Source organism: Pyrgilauda ruficollis, unplaced genomic scaffold (genome assembly GCF_017590135.1).
Source record: "Pyrgilauda ruficollis isolate IOZ18807 unplaced genomic scaffold, ASM1759013v1 scaffold84, whole genome shotgun sequence".
Lineage (NCBI taxonomy): Eukaryota > Metazoa > Chordata > Aves > Passeriformes > Passeridae > Pyrgilauda > Pyrgilauda ruficollis.
The window spans coordinates 1,659,344-1,673,503 of record NW_024530377.1 but is presented as its reverse complement, the minus strand read 5'-3'; the positions used below and the strand labels follow the sequence as shown (position 1 = coordinate 1,673,503).

At 38.5% G+C, this 14,160-nt stretch overlaps 1 protein-coding gene across 2 annotated transcripts in view; it reads left to right on the top strand.

The window, feature by feature from the left end:
- DSCAM (DS cell adhesion molecule) overlaps positions 1 to 14,160 on the top strand; it is a 367,344-nt gene that overhangs the window by 246,158 nt on the left and 107,026 nt on the right. For both annotated transcript variants that reach the window (XM_041487754.1, XM_041487755.1), the window contains exon 10: positions 13,419 to 13,615. In XM_041487754.1, the coding sequence (XP_041343688.1) occupies positions 13,419 to 13,615 (197 nt within the window). The remainder of the gene's footprint in view (positions 1 to 13,418; positions 13,616 to 14,160) is intronic.

Sequence of the window (14,160 nt, the reverse complement as noted above, 5' to 3'; positions counted from 1 at the left end):
AACAGCTCCCTCAAAGACCCATCAGTACCCCCATCTCCAGAGCTGAGCTTTTTGTAACCCACAAGACTCTGTTTTCAGATGCTCTGATGATAACAGGAATACTGCTTTAGTCACACAGTAATTAGTAATTTAGTAATTAGCCAACAGCAGCAAGGCAGACAAAGGGAGATACCCAAAATTTCTCCTCCATCAAGAGTCTGTCCCTGTGCCCTGCTCAGGTGAGAGCCCACCTGAGAGCTGCCCCAGCCCTGTCCCAGCACAGGGAGGAGCTGGAGCTGCTGCAGAGAGCCCAGAGGAGGCTCCAGGATGAGCAGAGGGATGGAGCAGCTCTGCTGGCAGGAAAGGCTGGCACAGCTGGGATTGTTCAGCTGCACAGGAGAAGCTTTGGGCTGAGCTCAGGGTGGCCTTGCAGGGCCTGAAGGAGCCCCAGGAAACCTGGAGAGAGACAATTTCCAGGGGATGCAGGGACAGCACACAGGGAATGGCTTCAAATTGCCCGAGGGCATGGTTAGATTAGATTTTAGAAATTCTTCCCTGTTATGGTGGTGAAACACTGGAAGAGGTTGCCCAGAGATTTTGTGGCTGCCCCTGGATCCCTGGCAGTGTCCAAGACCAGGTTTGGACAAGGCTTGGTTTTTAAATTTATTTTTTTTAAAACAGTTTACCAGAGTTCAACTTCTTAACAAGCTGTTCTTTTTAAGACCAATTCTGGGCACTCTGTTGATGCTGCTCATACAGAGCAACTGAGTCAAGGACACAGCATAAATACAGGAGCATTTCAGGAACCACACACTTTAAGATGCTTCCAAGTTATCCTTAGAAAATCTTTGTGAAGTATGAGTTTAAATACATGAAATTACCTCAAAAGACAGCAAACATAAGACATATATTATCTGCAGAATAATTTATTATGTAGACAATCAGGATATATTTTTAGTAAGACTTTAGTTGCACTGAGGGGTGTTCAGCAATTCTGCAAAGCCACTTGAACACTTAAAAATAAATGAAGGAAAGCAACATCTGTCAAAAAACGTGAGAGGTAACAGTCTAGAAATCCTGAATTTTGCCACAGAAAAAGTGTAAAATGAGAGTATCCAATGGGGCATTCAGCAAGGACTAGCCAAAGGACTTCTTTTCATTTCATTTACTATTTTCTAATCCGGGGCATGATCGAAAATAAGGCAAAAATAGGAGTTGCATCATTCACCAGCCTCATAACCCTGAGCACTGTGTATTCCCTCAACTAAAGAAGAACTTATCTTGTGGGGAAACAATGTTTGTGCAATTAAACAATGTATTATCAAACATGATCACAACAGTCTCACTGGAAACTGCTTGGATGTCTCAGTTACTGAAATTTTGGATGCCTGAATTTGCCATTTAAATTTTCTCCTTTTTTTAAATACAGATAAATTAATCCAGAGGTGGTATATTTTTGGTTTACGTAATTTTTTTAAATTTTTGCATATTTTATAAGGCAACCAGTAGATTAGAGATTTGATTTGAGGTCTTTTTCAACCTAAATTATTGTAATGCAGTAGATTCTCAGTAGTTACTCCTGAAAATAGACTTTTGTAATTCAAGTTGCAGGATTCCATACTAAAGGCAGATGGAACAAGCTTTTTTAGACAATTGTTGCATCTGGAAACTCAGACAAAGCAGCCTGATTGAACAGTCCCCTATTTTTCTTTCCTAGGATTGAGAGGGCAGAACCTGATGTGCACAGGATGACCTGAAGTTGCTCAATGTGATCAATGACCCATTTATTTGAGGGGAAAGAGAGAAAGAAAAGAAAATAAATTGGGCTAAAGAAACAATCTGCTTTTATCACCCTTTTCTTTGCCCAAGTGGTTGAAATGCTGGAATTCCACTGGGTTTGCCCAAGTGATGCCTTGGGAAGGCTGCCCTAGAGCAGAGGCTGGGCAGAGCTAAAGAATAAAGCAGGGATTTATGAAAAGGCCTCCATGAATTGTAGTTGCAGCTGCTTTGACAGTGGCAGCATCTTCCTTTTTAGAACGTTCATATCCAGTTATTAGTTTGGCATCCTGCTGATGCTGTTATTACTTCAATTTATCTTACTGGTAAGGAAAGTTTAGAAGTCACATCATTTCCCAGCATTTTCCACTGTGAATTCCCAGTGAAACACTGTGGGACAAAGGTGTAGCACTTCAACAACAAGGGATTTTTCATGCTAAATTCCAAAGAACAGACAGCTTTTCCATCAGAGCAGAAATGCAGTAGCTTCTCAAAATTAAATCTCAGGATGAGTTTTTTCTAGGATCTTAGATAGTATGATAAATTTTTAATTACAGCTACAGAAGGGGTTGGTTAGAGCAGTTATTTGCAGAGGAGGAGCAGCGTGGATCTACAACACAAGACCATCCTGCCCATCACTCCAGCAGTCTCTTTTTAGCAAAAAACAGAATAATTCATCCATTGGGAAATTCATTAAATAAGAAGCCAACTAGAAGATAACTAGAAATTAGTGACAACTTTGCTTCATGATGAAAAAGGAAGTTTCTACCTTTGATTCAACAACATCATAACCTTTTATTTTATATTTCATTGGTAAAAAACTATTCCTTCAGTTCCTCACAGAATTAAAAATGTATTCCCAGATGACCACCAGGAAATCCATGTTCCTTAGAGTGCTTTTAGCTTGAATGGATTTGGGTGATTTTGCCAGTATTATTTGGCTGGAAAAAAGACTCAGTTTTGAGAATTCTCATGAATCGGCATAGCTTTTTCTTTTCTCCTTTTCTGCCAAAATTTTAATTTTGAAGATGTTGTGAGCATGTTGGCCTGATTTTTAAATGCTGAGCTAATAAAGCCTTCTGAGAAATGCCTTTTGTCAAAGAGACCACATTCTCATAAAAAGTTTTAGGTCAAGGAAATTAGCTGTTCTCTAAAGAAAAAATAACTTACAGTCCAAAGCCCCAACAGGAGTGAGTCTAAAAGCCTTTCTACCAGTTACAAGAAACTCTAAAATGTGTAACAGAAAAAGCAATAAAACTTGAACATAAAATCCCCCTGGGGACGTGACTAATGAGGCTGTTATACAGTGTATAAACTCACACTATACCTTTGTGATTATTCTTTTTATAATGAAATATAATCTAAAAACCCTCAAAAAAACAAAACCCAGAATGGCCAATTCAGTCCTTAAATTTCCTGTATTTCCTAGGGCCAAATGATGATAATTTAATAATTTAGGTACAAAGCTGAGACCTAAGCACAGCTTTTGTGTTTGTGTCTTTCAAGGATCTGATTAACAAAGAAACATTCGACAACCTGATTTAAAAAAAAAATAAAAAAATCAAAGAAGCATTTTCATATTGCCCTTGTAAGCAGCTGCTTCATTTATCACACTCAGCATCTGTCATCTACAATATGTCAAACCCTGCTTGGAAACACGACTTTCTTCTTCCTTTTCTGCTGCTTACATTATCAGCAGTGCCATTTTGGCCTCTGCTTTTGGGCACGTGGAAGAGGTAATGGGAGTTTCTATTCCCTTGAAATACAATTTAAAGGGGAAAAAAAATTATAAACCACGTCCTTTGAACTCCTTGCAACGTGGGAAGGAAAGTGACCCCCAGCCCTGTGCCACACTCTGTCCAGGAGATGGATGGCTATAATTTACTCCTGCCTCAAACACGAGTATTTATGGTGCCTCCCCTTGGCTGAGGGGTAAAAATGGTCTCCAGAGAAACAGAAACATTTCTTTTTAAGAACATATTGAAAAGAGGGATGCCTGGGACAGCTGAAAGTCAGGGGAAAGAGACAATGAGGGTCGCTTTGTCCTTTTTTTTTTTTTTTTCCCCCAGGGGACAAAATAATTCTCCTTGTTTGCCTTTGTGGAACATATTTGCTGGTTTTCCCCATTCTTTTTACTCACTCACACACACATGCCTGTGCATGTGCAGGCACAAAAACATCTTGACCTAAGTTATAGAGGTGATAAATCTCTAGGGCCCCTGTACAGCAAAGTAATGTCAACATAAACACTGCAAAATTTAGCTTTAAAACTTCTTTTCAGCTGTTCTCTGGCTCACAGCTGGATGAGCACATTGGCAGCTCTGAATGAGCCAAAATAACTATAATCCAGGTTCAAATTAGGGTGCTCATCCTCTGGCCTCAGACGTTTGGGCACTGGAGCCAAATTCTCAGCCTCTGCTTTTGTCTGGAAGAATTAACTATTCAGTGAAACAGTCCCAAAATGCTCAGCACACAAGGCCTAGAATTCAGATTTGATAAAACACTGCAAAGACACAATAACAATGAATGTAAAAAATCACCAAAAAAATTCCCAAGGAAAGTTCCTAATTTTAGATTTCATAAAAGTGAGAAAAGTTTCCATTTCTGACTTTTATTTGCTGTAAGAGCTGCTTCTAATTTATGGGTGATTGTATCTCAAAAAGTATTGCATTTACTATTTTTATAAATATTGTGTTTCTCTAGACCCTCTTTGTTTCTCTTTGCTAGTAATTCCCTCTTTCCCTGAGACAGGTATTAAAAAATTGCTAAATTTAAAAATTAATTCTTAATTATTAATTTATTTCTTAATTATTAATTTGTTTCTTAATTATTAATTGAATTATTTGTTAAATTTTTTTGTTGTTAGCTTGTTAATCAGCTCTTACTAGACTGTACAGCTTTTAAGATGATTCCCAACTCTTCTGGAAATTTTCTGCTTTTATTGATTTGCTGGGCAGTAAAAGTAGAAACTAGACCATACAGAGGAAAAGGGCAAATAGATCAAGAATTAAAGTTTTGGTTTTGCAGAAACAAGCAGACCAAGGTGGTCATACCATTCCCAAACTATTCCCAGATGATCTCTCTAAAAAGGGGCAGAATTTTTATTGGAAAAACCAAATAAAAATAAAATAAATAACTTGAGAGCTTTTTATTTGGATTTTATTCATCTTGTTCTCCTTTGTTAAATTTCCTTTCCTGTCATTTCTGGGACTGTAGCATTTATTAACATTCTGAATCTCCTTAGTTAAGGGAATGTGGAGTTTGAGATCAGGCCTTTAGCACTTGATTTCTCTGACTTTAAGCTGGACTTCTGAAGGTTGGTTGCAAAAGTCTGATCAGCTCACCCTGAGGTCCTTTTATCATCAATAAGAAGGTGTTTGTTGTCTTTAAAACAAGACCAATGGCCATCTGAAAACACTTTTTTTTTTTTTTTTTTTTTTTTTTTTTCCCCCCTCAATGTCCACTACAGAAATAGTCCTTAATTTTTAGCCACCTGAAGACCAGTTGTGTTGAATCACTGATGGGTTTTATGATCATGCTTGGCCACTTTGCCCAGGTGAATGCTTTTGAATATTCATCCAATACAACAACAGCTCTCTGTTAGTGTTAATATGCAGAAAATATATAAATGTATATATATAAAATATATAAATATAATATACATAATATATAAATATATATATTTATATTGGTTATGCTAATAAATTCATATGGTGGCTGCTAAATACAGAGAGAGTTGTGTCTTGCTGATTGAGTCTGTTCCTGCCATCACAGCATCAGATGATATTGGTCTATTTGCAACTATGTAGAAAACAGAATTATAATTCTCTCTGAACAGCTAGAAGAGACTGGTTCTACCAGAGCCCTCTTTCTTATACATCAGCAGATAGCATTTCATGGCTTTTTAGCTCAGAACTGAGCTGTTATAGACCCAGGTCACTGTGCTTAAAAGTATATTTACTTGCATGAGTGAGCAGTGAATGAAAACCATTAATGTCCCGGCATGCCCCACTCCCCAGTACTCATTTTTGTTGGAGGCAGAGTTTCTTCGTGTGTTTCTGCTTCATTTAAACCTGTCAATATCCCAATTAGTGTTTGCTTCTCTTCCCCAGGGAGGGACATTTACACATGTCACTTCACAGCCTCCAAAATCTAAAAGACTTATGGGAGCTGCTGGGTCATAAAATAAAGCCTGATTAAAGCTTGTGCTTTCCAGTGACTTTCTGACTTTTTTTTTTTCATTTAGACTTGTAAATTGTTCAGGTGATCTAATGACAGGACACAAATAGAGAGTTTAAAGCATAAAAACTTGTTTAAAAAAATAAAACCCAAAAAACCCACTCTCCCATGGGATTCCACAGTTTCTCTTTTTAACTGATTTGCATTCAGTAAGTCACCAAAAATTAGAGCGCTGTGCTTTACAATTTTGATAGCAGTAACCCTCTCTTCACATTAAAACTTGATGCCATCTTGATGGCAGACTGAATTCAATTTAAGATCAAAGCATTGGAGAAGTTATCTAAAATTATGTAGTGCTAGTTTTAACTATTTAACATTCCTGCTCTTTCCAGCCTGGCTTTTATAACAGGCTGATTAAAGATCATAATTGATTTGGAACAGAAAGTGGCCCAAGGAATTTGTAATTAATGGAGACATGTTTCTGGTGCTAATTTTTAGGCTTCCCAACAATGTCAATGATGGTAAAACTAATATTGGTCATAAATTTTTTTCCATGGGAAGATGATTTTTGTCTAAGTCTTCATAAATCACAATTACATACACAGTAATATAATGGTTTTTCGATCACTAATTTTTGTTTTGACAATTAGCCAAGCTTTGATGAGACTGATTTCCCAGTGCCTCGTGTGAGTTCCCACAGTTTGTAACAAATTTCCACTCAGTATAGCTGACTGCAGGGGACAAAGCTGGCAGCTTATATCCCCTATTCCCTTCCCCTTGGTTACTGGAAGAGCAGTTGGACAAACTGGGAATTGAAGCTGCGTGGCAAAGCAGGAGAAAGTCACACTCATTTCAGAACCATGTCAAAGTCAAAGGAAAGCCCAAGAAACAGCATCAGCTGCTGGTCTCCTGTGTATCATCTGAAACCATCAGATTGCACTGTACAAACACAGAACTAATTCAAGAAAAGACCTCAAGAAGAGGAAAGAATTGCCTTTGTGATTTGAGAGAAAAGCCCTTTTTTATTTTATTAATGCCTCTTTTGGTTAAAATTCATAGTTGTCATGCAAAATAAATCAACTTCTCTTCCTCTAATGTGACCTGAAACCACTTCTGAGTGAATAAGATATGAACCCTAAATGTTCACAGCCTTTGCCCTGACACACTCAATCAGATCAGGAGGCACTGCTGGAGCTGCCAAGGACTCAAGACATCATTGTCATTTTATTCCAGCTCAGCATCAAACGAGGCCTGTTCAAGCTTGGAAACACGTGTTGGAATAATATTTACAATCAAAGTAACTTCCTTTACACCATTTATACCAGGGGAAAAGCTGGCTGAAATGGTGGTTTAGGATGTACAGAATCCATATTCATTCCCATTTAGTATTTATTTATTTTTAGATTTTTTTTCTCCAAAGATTACCTTGTATGGGTGTCCTAATAAGGCAGTTTTTACAAAGCACTGAGTCTCTTGTTTTGTTATTGGATTTGAAATGCAAATTTATGAAGCATTGGGCCTGCCATTTCTGTGTTTGATGCCTCTCTTTTTACACAGCAGTGCTGGGTTTTACACTGTTCTGTCAGAAAATTATTTTGCTAATAGAACTGCTAATGCATCTCTTGCCTTTTGTTCAGCAATTCATTAATACAAAAATGTTTTTAAAAGCTACTGCTGTTCCTTTTAGACAAGTTTAGGGATGGAAGGCATTTTGCTTTCAGTTTTATTTTAAAGTTCAGTTTTATTTTAAAGATATTTTCAGGAATATATTTATTAATAAATTTTTGGAATTTATTTCCTATACACTACAGACCCTTGAAACTAAAGCTGAGTAAATAATTCAGACTGTCATATGAATTCATCAAATCCTTACTTCTCTCCTTAAATTTCTCAGGTTTACATGTTTGAAATTATTTTTTCTAATCTGAAACTTCAATGGCTATTAATTTCAAAACATTGGCTTTTTAAATTTGAAATTCATGCCATGAATTTCACCCAGAATGGTTTCTATCTATGAGTTGTATTGCTTAGACAGCAAATTATTTACTGATTCCAAGCAATACAATAAAATATTCTGTTCTAAAATCACCTCCATTAAATTATTAAATAATTCAACTGGAATTTTTTAAGTACTTATCCTAAGAGAACATGTGTCTGAGGAGGTTTTCACAACAAACGAACACAAGCAGGTCCCAAATGTGGAGTTAATTTTCAAAATTAGTGAATATTGGTAAACAGCAGTTGTCATTACTTATATGCCCGTTATTCTTATCTATAATAACTTGCATACATAAAAATGGGATTTTTTTTTTTGTGTTTGCATATTTGTTTGACTCTCTGAGACACAGAATTTGTTTCCTAATCTTGGACATCTCCTGAGGATGAGGATTAAGAGCATGATTTTCACCTGCTGAACAGGCTTGACTTTTACCAAGGAACTATGTGTTTAAATTGAAGTGCTTGGGAAATCATATTGATTTAAAATTCTCTTTTCTTCACCATTTGAATTCCAGAGAGATGATATTTAAGTAAATCCAAATGTCTCTTATCAGAAAGGGAAAACTGAAGTTATGAATTTTAGCAAAGCTCTTGCTGACTCCTCAAAGTCTACTAAATTTGAAAATAAATTAACAAATATATATATCAACAAATAAAAGTGTGACAGCTAGGCTCACTTAAATATAAGGAATGTATTTTCATGGGCTTTCTCTGCCTGAGCAAAAGGGGATGAAGGAAAAGGGAATTTCTGAGGTAGGAAAATCCCATTTGTCATGGAAAGGAGTGTTCTCACTGTGGCTGACCAGAAAGAAAGGACAGTTGAATTTGGCTTAAATGTGAAACTCAAATTTCAATTCATTTTTTCAGTATTTTCTCAGTGTTTGCAAGATGAATCTCTCATGGTTACAGATATTTCCCCAAACTGGCCAGGTCAAGCATCATCCACTGATGGAGCCAAAATATGAGAACACTCTGCCAGGCCAGAGATCTTCAGACCAGGAGAATCCCAAGATCCCAGAATGGTTTGGGGTTAGAAAGGACCATAATTCTCAAAAATACTGAGAACTTCAGTCAGTCTTATAATAATTTTTGAATGATACATGGATATTTAGTGTTTAATCACAAACTGAAAAACAGGGAGATATTTAATTTGCTTCTTCTAATGTGGTTATTCCCATCTATGAGGTGAAAGAGAGAAAAAATACCTCCGTCCATCCCAGCTCTCAACATAATTTTTAAAATTGATGTGAATTTTTGTTTTTTATTAATTCATAAAGATTTATTCTAAAAGGATTCAAAAGTTTCTGATACCCTTCACAAGCTTTGCTCAATTTCCTACAGTCTTGTTAATCTGGATAATGAGATCGGTCTTTATCAAAGTAATTAAATATTTTCATTTTAATTTGGACTCAGTTCCTACTACTCAGCAGTAGCAGAGAAAAAATAAGTCAGATTAAGTAATTTTTACTGAATCTTAGGAAAGGCCCAGATTCAGTTTTCTTCAAGAGTAGGACAAAAACTTCTTGTTTTGTCTGAGCCACTTTCACAATTCTTAAGGATAACCCTGACTACTGAATTTTGCACTTTGATTTTAATGAAGCTGTTAGTACTATAAAGCAATCATTATATCAACAAGAATTTATTATTAGCATAATAATTGCTAATTAATGATTGTACAATCTAATATTTTGATATGCCTTAGTATAGCAATAATATTTAGTGCTATAATAAATAATGGTTTCATATTAAAAATAATAATAATTATTATTATCAATAATTTTTTTTTTCTGGGTTGCCATGAAGAAAAGGGAAAACAATGGGTTCATCTGTGAAAAGCAGCAAATAAATCAGCTTTCCAAAAGCAAGCCCAACTCTAGATAAAGAAAACTCCTGATTAATGCTGCTGGCAGAGATATGAATACCTTGAAAATGTAAATTGCCATGATTTATAAATTGTAGCTTCTACTTTGTCCAGTTTTGACCAATAGATCTCTAACTGTGCCCAGCACCCCATGGCTTCAGACAAAGACATGGAGAACCCCAGAGAAAAGAGAACTTGATTAATTTGTCCTGTGGTGAAACTACTCCAAAACTGTGGAACATGGCAGTCTCCATTCCTTGAACCTGCACAGCAACATGCCCTTCCCTTCCAAAATTCTCTTATATAAATACATATAAATATTATTATGTGTCTGTGTATAATGCACATTTGAAGAGATCTAAGGCACAGCCATACTTAATATGGCATCTGAATCTTCTTGATACATTTCTAAATGCCTTCACTTATTTTTAAGACATCCTAAGAGAATATCTCATGCATATGTAGTGCAGATTTAGCTTGCTTATTTACAGTTTTCCAGATTATTTTGTCAGTAAAGAACCAGCATATTTATCTCAGTTATTTGCATCAGTAATTTGATTAAAGATAGTTGGAGGGTGAAGAAATATGTTGCCTAAAATATCCTTGGGAATGTGGCTTTGTTACCAGAAATCTTTTGACATAGAGGAAGATAAAAAGAAGAGCTTATGGTTTAGGATCATTGGAGATAAATTGTGAAGAGTAAAAAATCAGCTTTGGAGGAAGGGGAAATATTTAGCTGTGAGGCATTGCTATGGCAATAAGGAATCCATGTGGAAGATTATGTGAGGAAAAGGGAAGGATAAGCAGGGATAAAGCTGTATCTGAGGAATAAAGTCATCTTTCTTTACATGTTTTTATGCTGCTCTTATTAAGAAAGTTTGTTGGGGGGTGGGGGGGAAGTGAGCTTTCCAAGGAAGCCTCTGGTTTTTAAAAGCAAGATGGGGAATCATGGGGTTTGGTTTGGCACTGTCACCCAGAGCAGGAGCTGGAAGTGAGGCAGGAGTGTCTGGGACAGGCTCCTGGATGGCTGTGGGATTTCAATCCAAGTCCAGATGTCCCATTTTGTGTGTGCTCCTGCTCGTGAAGCAGGAGGAGGGTGGACCTGCCAGGGCAGGGCTCACCTGCACGGGAGCTCTGGTACCTTGTGGGGAGGCACAAACCCCTCAGCCCTCATCTCCTGCCTGGGCTCAGAACATTTTCACCATCACCAGGGAAACTCCAAAGAGGAGATATTGATGGGAAGGAAGACTATAGCTGTAGGGAAAACTCTTTAGATCACCTGATTTGGAGGGGTTGGCTGATTTAATTAGGGACAGGAAATGAGGCTAGAGGAGGAAAATGTAAAGGTATAGGGATGTGAGAACCCAAGGAGGTTGAAACAGGAGGAAAGAAGGACAGGTGAAGGGGACTGGAGCCTGTTGTGATGAGGGGAGAGAGATGTGCAGAGGAAGGGACATGTGGGAGGCTGGGGACATTGTGGAAGGAAGAAAGGTGGCACAAGTTAATGATGGTAAAGTGGACTCCTTAACAGCCTGGCACTCTTTTGAATTGGGTCTCTTATTGGATAAAATGCAAAAAAGGATGTCTGGGACTATTTCAAGAAGAAATTCAGGAAGAATTTCTTCACTGAGTGGGTTTTCAGACATTGGAAGGGGCTGCCCAGGGAGGTTTGGAGTCTCCATCCCTGGAGGTGTCCAAGGAAGGCCTGGAGGTGGCACTCAGAGCTCTGGGCTGGTGAGATGGTGGGGATCGTCACAGCTTGGCCTCAATGGTCTTGGAGGTCATTTCCAATCTAAATGATCCTGTGATTTTGCATAGCCCTGATTGTTCTGGGTTTGGAGGAACAAGCAGATGGCCACAAAAAAACCCCAACTTTCTGAAAGTAACCTCCTTGTGGGTGCGTGAGCACACACCAGACGAAACTGAGGCTATTTCCATCCTCTAGAATATGGAATCAGACTCATCCTAATTTTCTATTTTGATTATTCATAATTTCTTCTCTTCAGATTCTCCTCTTGGATAAAAATTGATGAGTACCTAATACCCAAACAGTTAAATCACTAGTGCATGTGGAGCCTCCTGCCTCATACAACACCTTTCTCAGAGTTCCTCCTGGAATTAGATCCCATTGGTAACTCAAACCCACATCTCCACAGGCCCTGTTATTCTCCAGGTCGGTTTGGTTTGGGCCAGGAAGCCTTTGAACAGAAAGGGCTGCACAATGACATTGTCATCTCCAAGCATTAACAGCTCTGGCATGTGAAAAGGTCATGCCACCAAGCATTAACATTACGGGCTGGCAATTAAAGTAATTCATTTAAATAAGGGTTTTTATTCTGCTGTGTGGCAACAAACACAAACTATGCAAGTGGAAAGCCTGGGAAGGCCTCAAATCAGATCCTCTGCCAGTGTCATCTGATTAAAACAGGACCCAGAGAAGCTCAGATGGAAGGAGTGAGTTGTTCTGATAAGAAGAAGCAACCATTCATGCATAAAAACAAGGGACTGGGGCTACTGCAGGAGGCAGCCCTGGAGGGCAAGAGCTTAGGGAGGGGGTTCATTGCTGATGCCTCATGTGCTCTAGAAGAGTGGACAGATTCATTCAGAAAGAACAGCTCTGGGTGCTGTCCAGGGCTTTCCAGCTTCTCCTGGGCCTGAACTGAAAGATTTGTGGGCTTTGATTCTTTCTAGAAACAGAAATCCAGGTGCCATTCATTGGTGGACAAACCACGTAGGGAGGGAAGGACAGCAAAGGACACCTAAGAGATCATCCTGTTTCAAAGATGCCATGACTGGAGTTTGCAATAAAACATCCCAAGGATTTTTTTTCTTCCTGTTTGCAGGAAACTTTAATTCCAAAACACAAAAGTACTTCAGGTTTAAGACTATTCTTGCTAAGAAGAGAGTACTTTTTTCAACATTAAAATTTAAGCCCTTTTTTAAAGAATGGTTAATGAACTTGACAGGTATGTCCAAACTGTTACGCAAAAACCATCTGAGTACAATAAAAACTCGAATCTAGCTAGGTTTATTGTCAGTTTAATTATACTTTCAGTTCAGCATAGTTCAGCTATGCACTCAACACATCCATGGTCTGTAAGCTCCTTGGTGCAGAGCCTTTCTTTTAACTTTGTGCAGCTCCTGGTTTAATTGAGCCCTCATTTTGATAGATCATTACTGTCACACACACTGGTAAAACATGTAACAGTCAGCAAGTAGAACAGCAGCTCATCAGAAGGAAGCAGACATTTTTATCAGTTCTTTATTGTCCACATATCTGAACACTTATTCGTTAAAGTCCCTTTATGTGCTGTGAATATTGAATTATGTTGAATATTGAATGTTGAATTAAGTTGCCCTGTGAGCAGCAAAACAAATGAAAACTGGCTTCCTTTGGATTCACACTCTCTATTGTCCACTTCCAACTCCTTTCCTAAGTTCCCTTTCAGGCCCATCAGGTCTCTTAATACAGGAATGAAAATAAAATACTTTTTCATATTTATTTTGATCTGGTTAAATATGGACAAGCTCGGTGAGACACGGATTGAAGAGCCAACCTGGTATCATCACACCCTTCAGCTCACTGAGGAACAACTTTGTTTTGTTTTGTTTTGTCTGTTTGTAGTTCCAGCTATGATAACCTCCTACCCAAACACCACCCTGGCGACTCAAGGCCAAAAGAAGGAGATGAGCTGCACGGCACATGGAGAGAAACCCATCATAGTCCGCTGGGAGAAGGAAGACCGGATCATTAACCCCGAAATGTCCCGTTACCTGGTTTCCACCAAGGAAGTTGGGGATGAAGTGATTTCTACCCTGCAGGTAAGAAAACAAATTGGCCCCCAAATCATCCAGATATGTCAAGGTGAGCTTGGTTTGGTTTTGATCCAGGGGCGGGGCCAGCCTGACAACACCAGAGCCCCAGCACTCATTCCGTGCATGGTGGGGAGAGCTGGCAGCCAGAGGAGGGAGAGGAAACTTCTGCAATCCATCCCTAATGAAAAATTCCCTCTTCCCACACTCCAGAGGCAGCAGGAGAGTGAGCCAGGCTCAACCCTCCATCCTTTCTGTCTCAGGAGCAGTGTGGCTCATGCCTTAGCCTGTCCTTCCCCAGACCAGTTTGACCAAACTGCTGATAAACTCTGGCAAATACCTGGCCCCAAGTTTTGACGGGTGTCACACTGACCCTCACCAAAATCACTAAACTGGTTTGAGAAAAAATGCTGCCTTTTTAAAGTGCTCTTCTCCCTTCCTTTCACTTGGTGGGGCTTGTGAGACCACTTTATAAAGTCAGGATTCAAAGTGGTGTTTCATGTGTGCTTTATGAAATCTAAAAGAACCTTTCTTCTTTTTTCTCACTCCAAAAT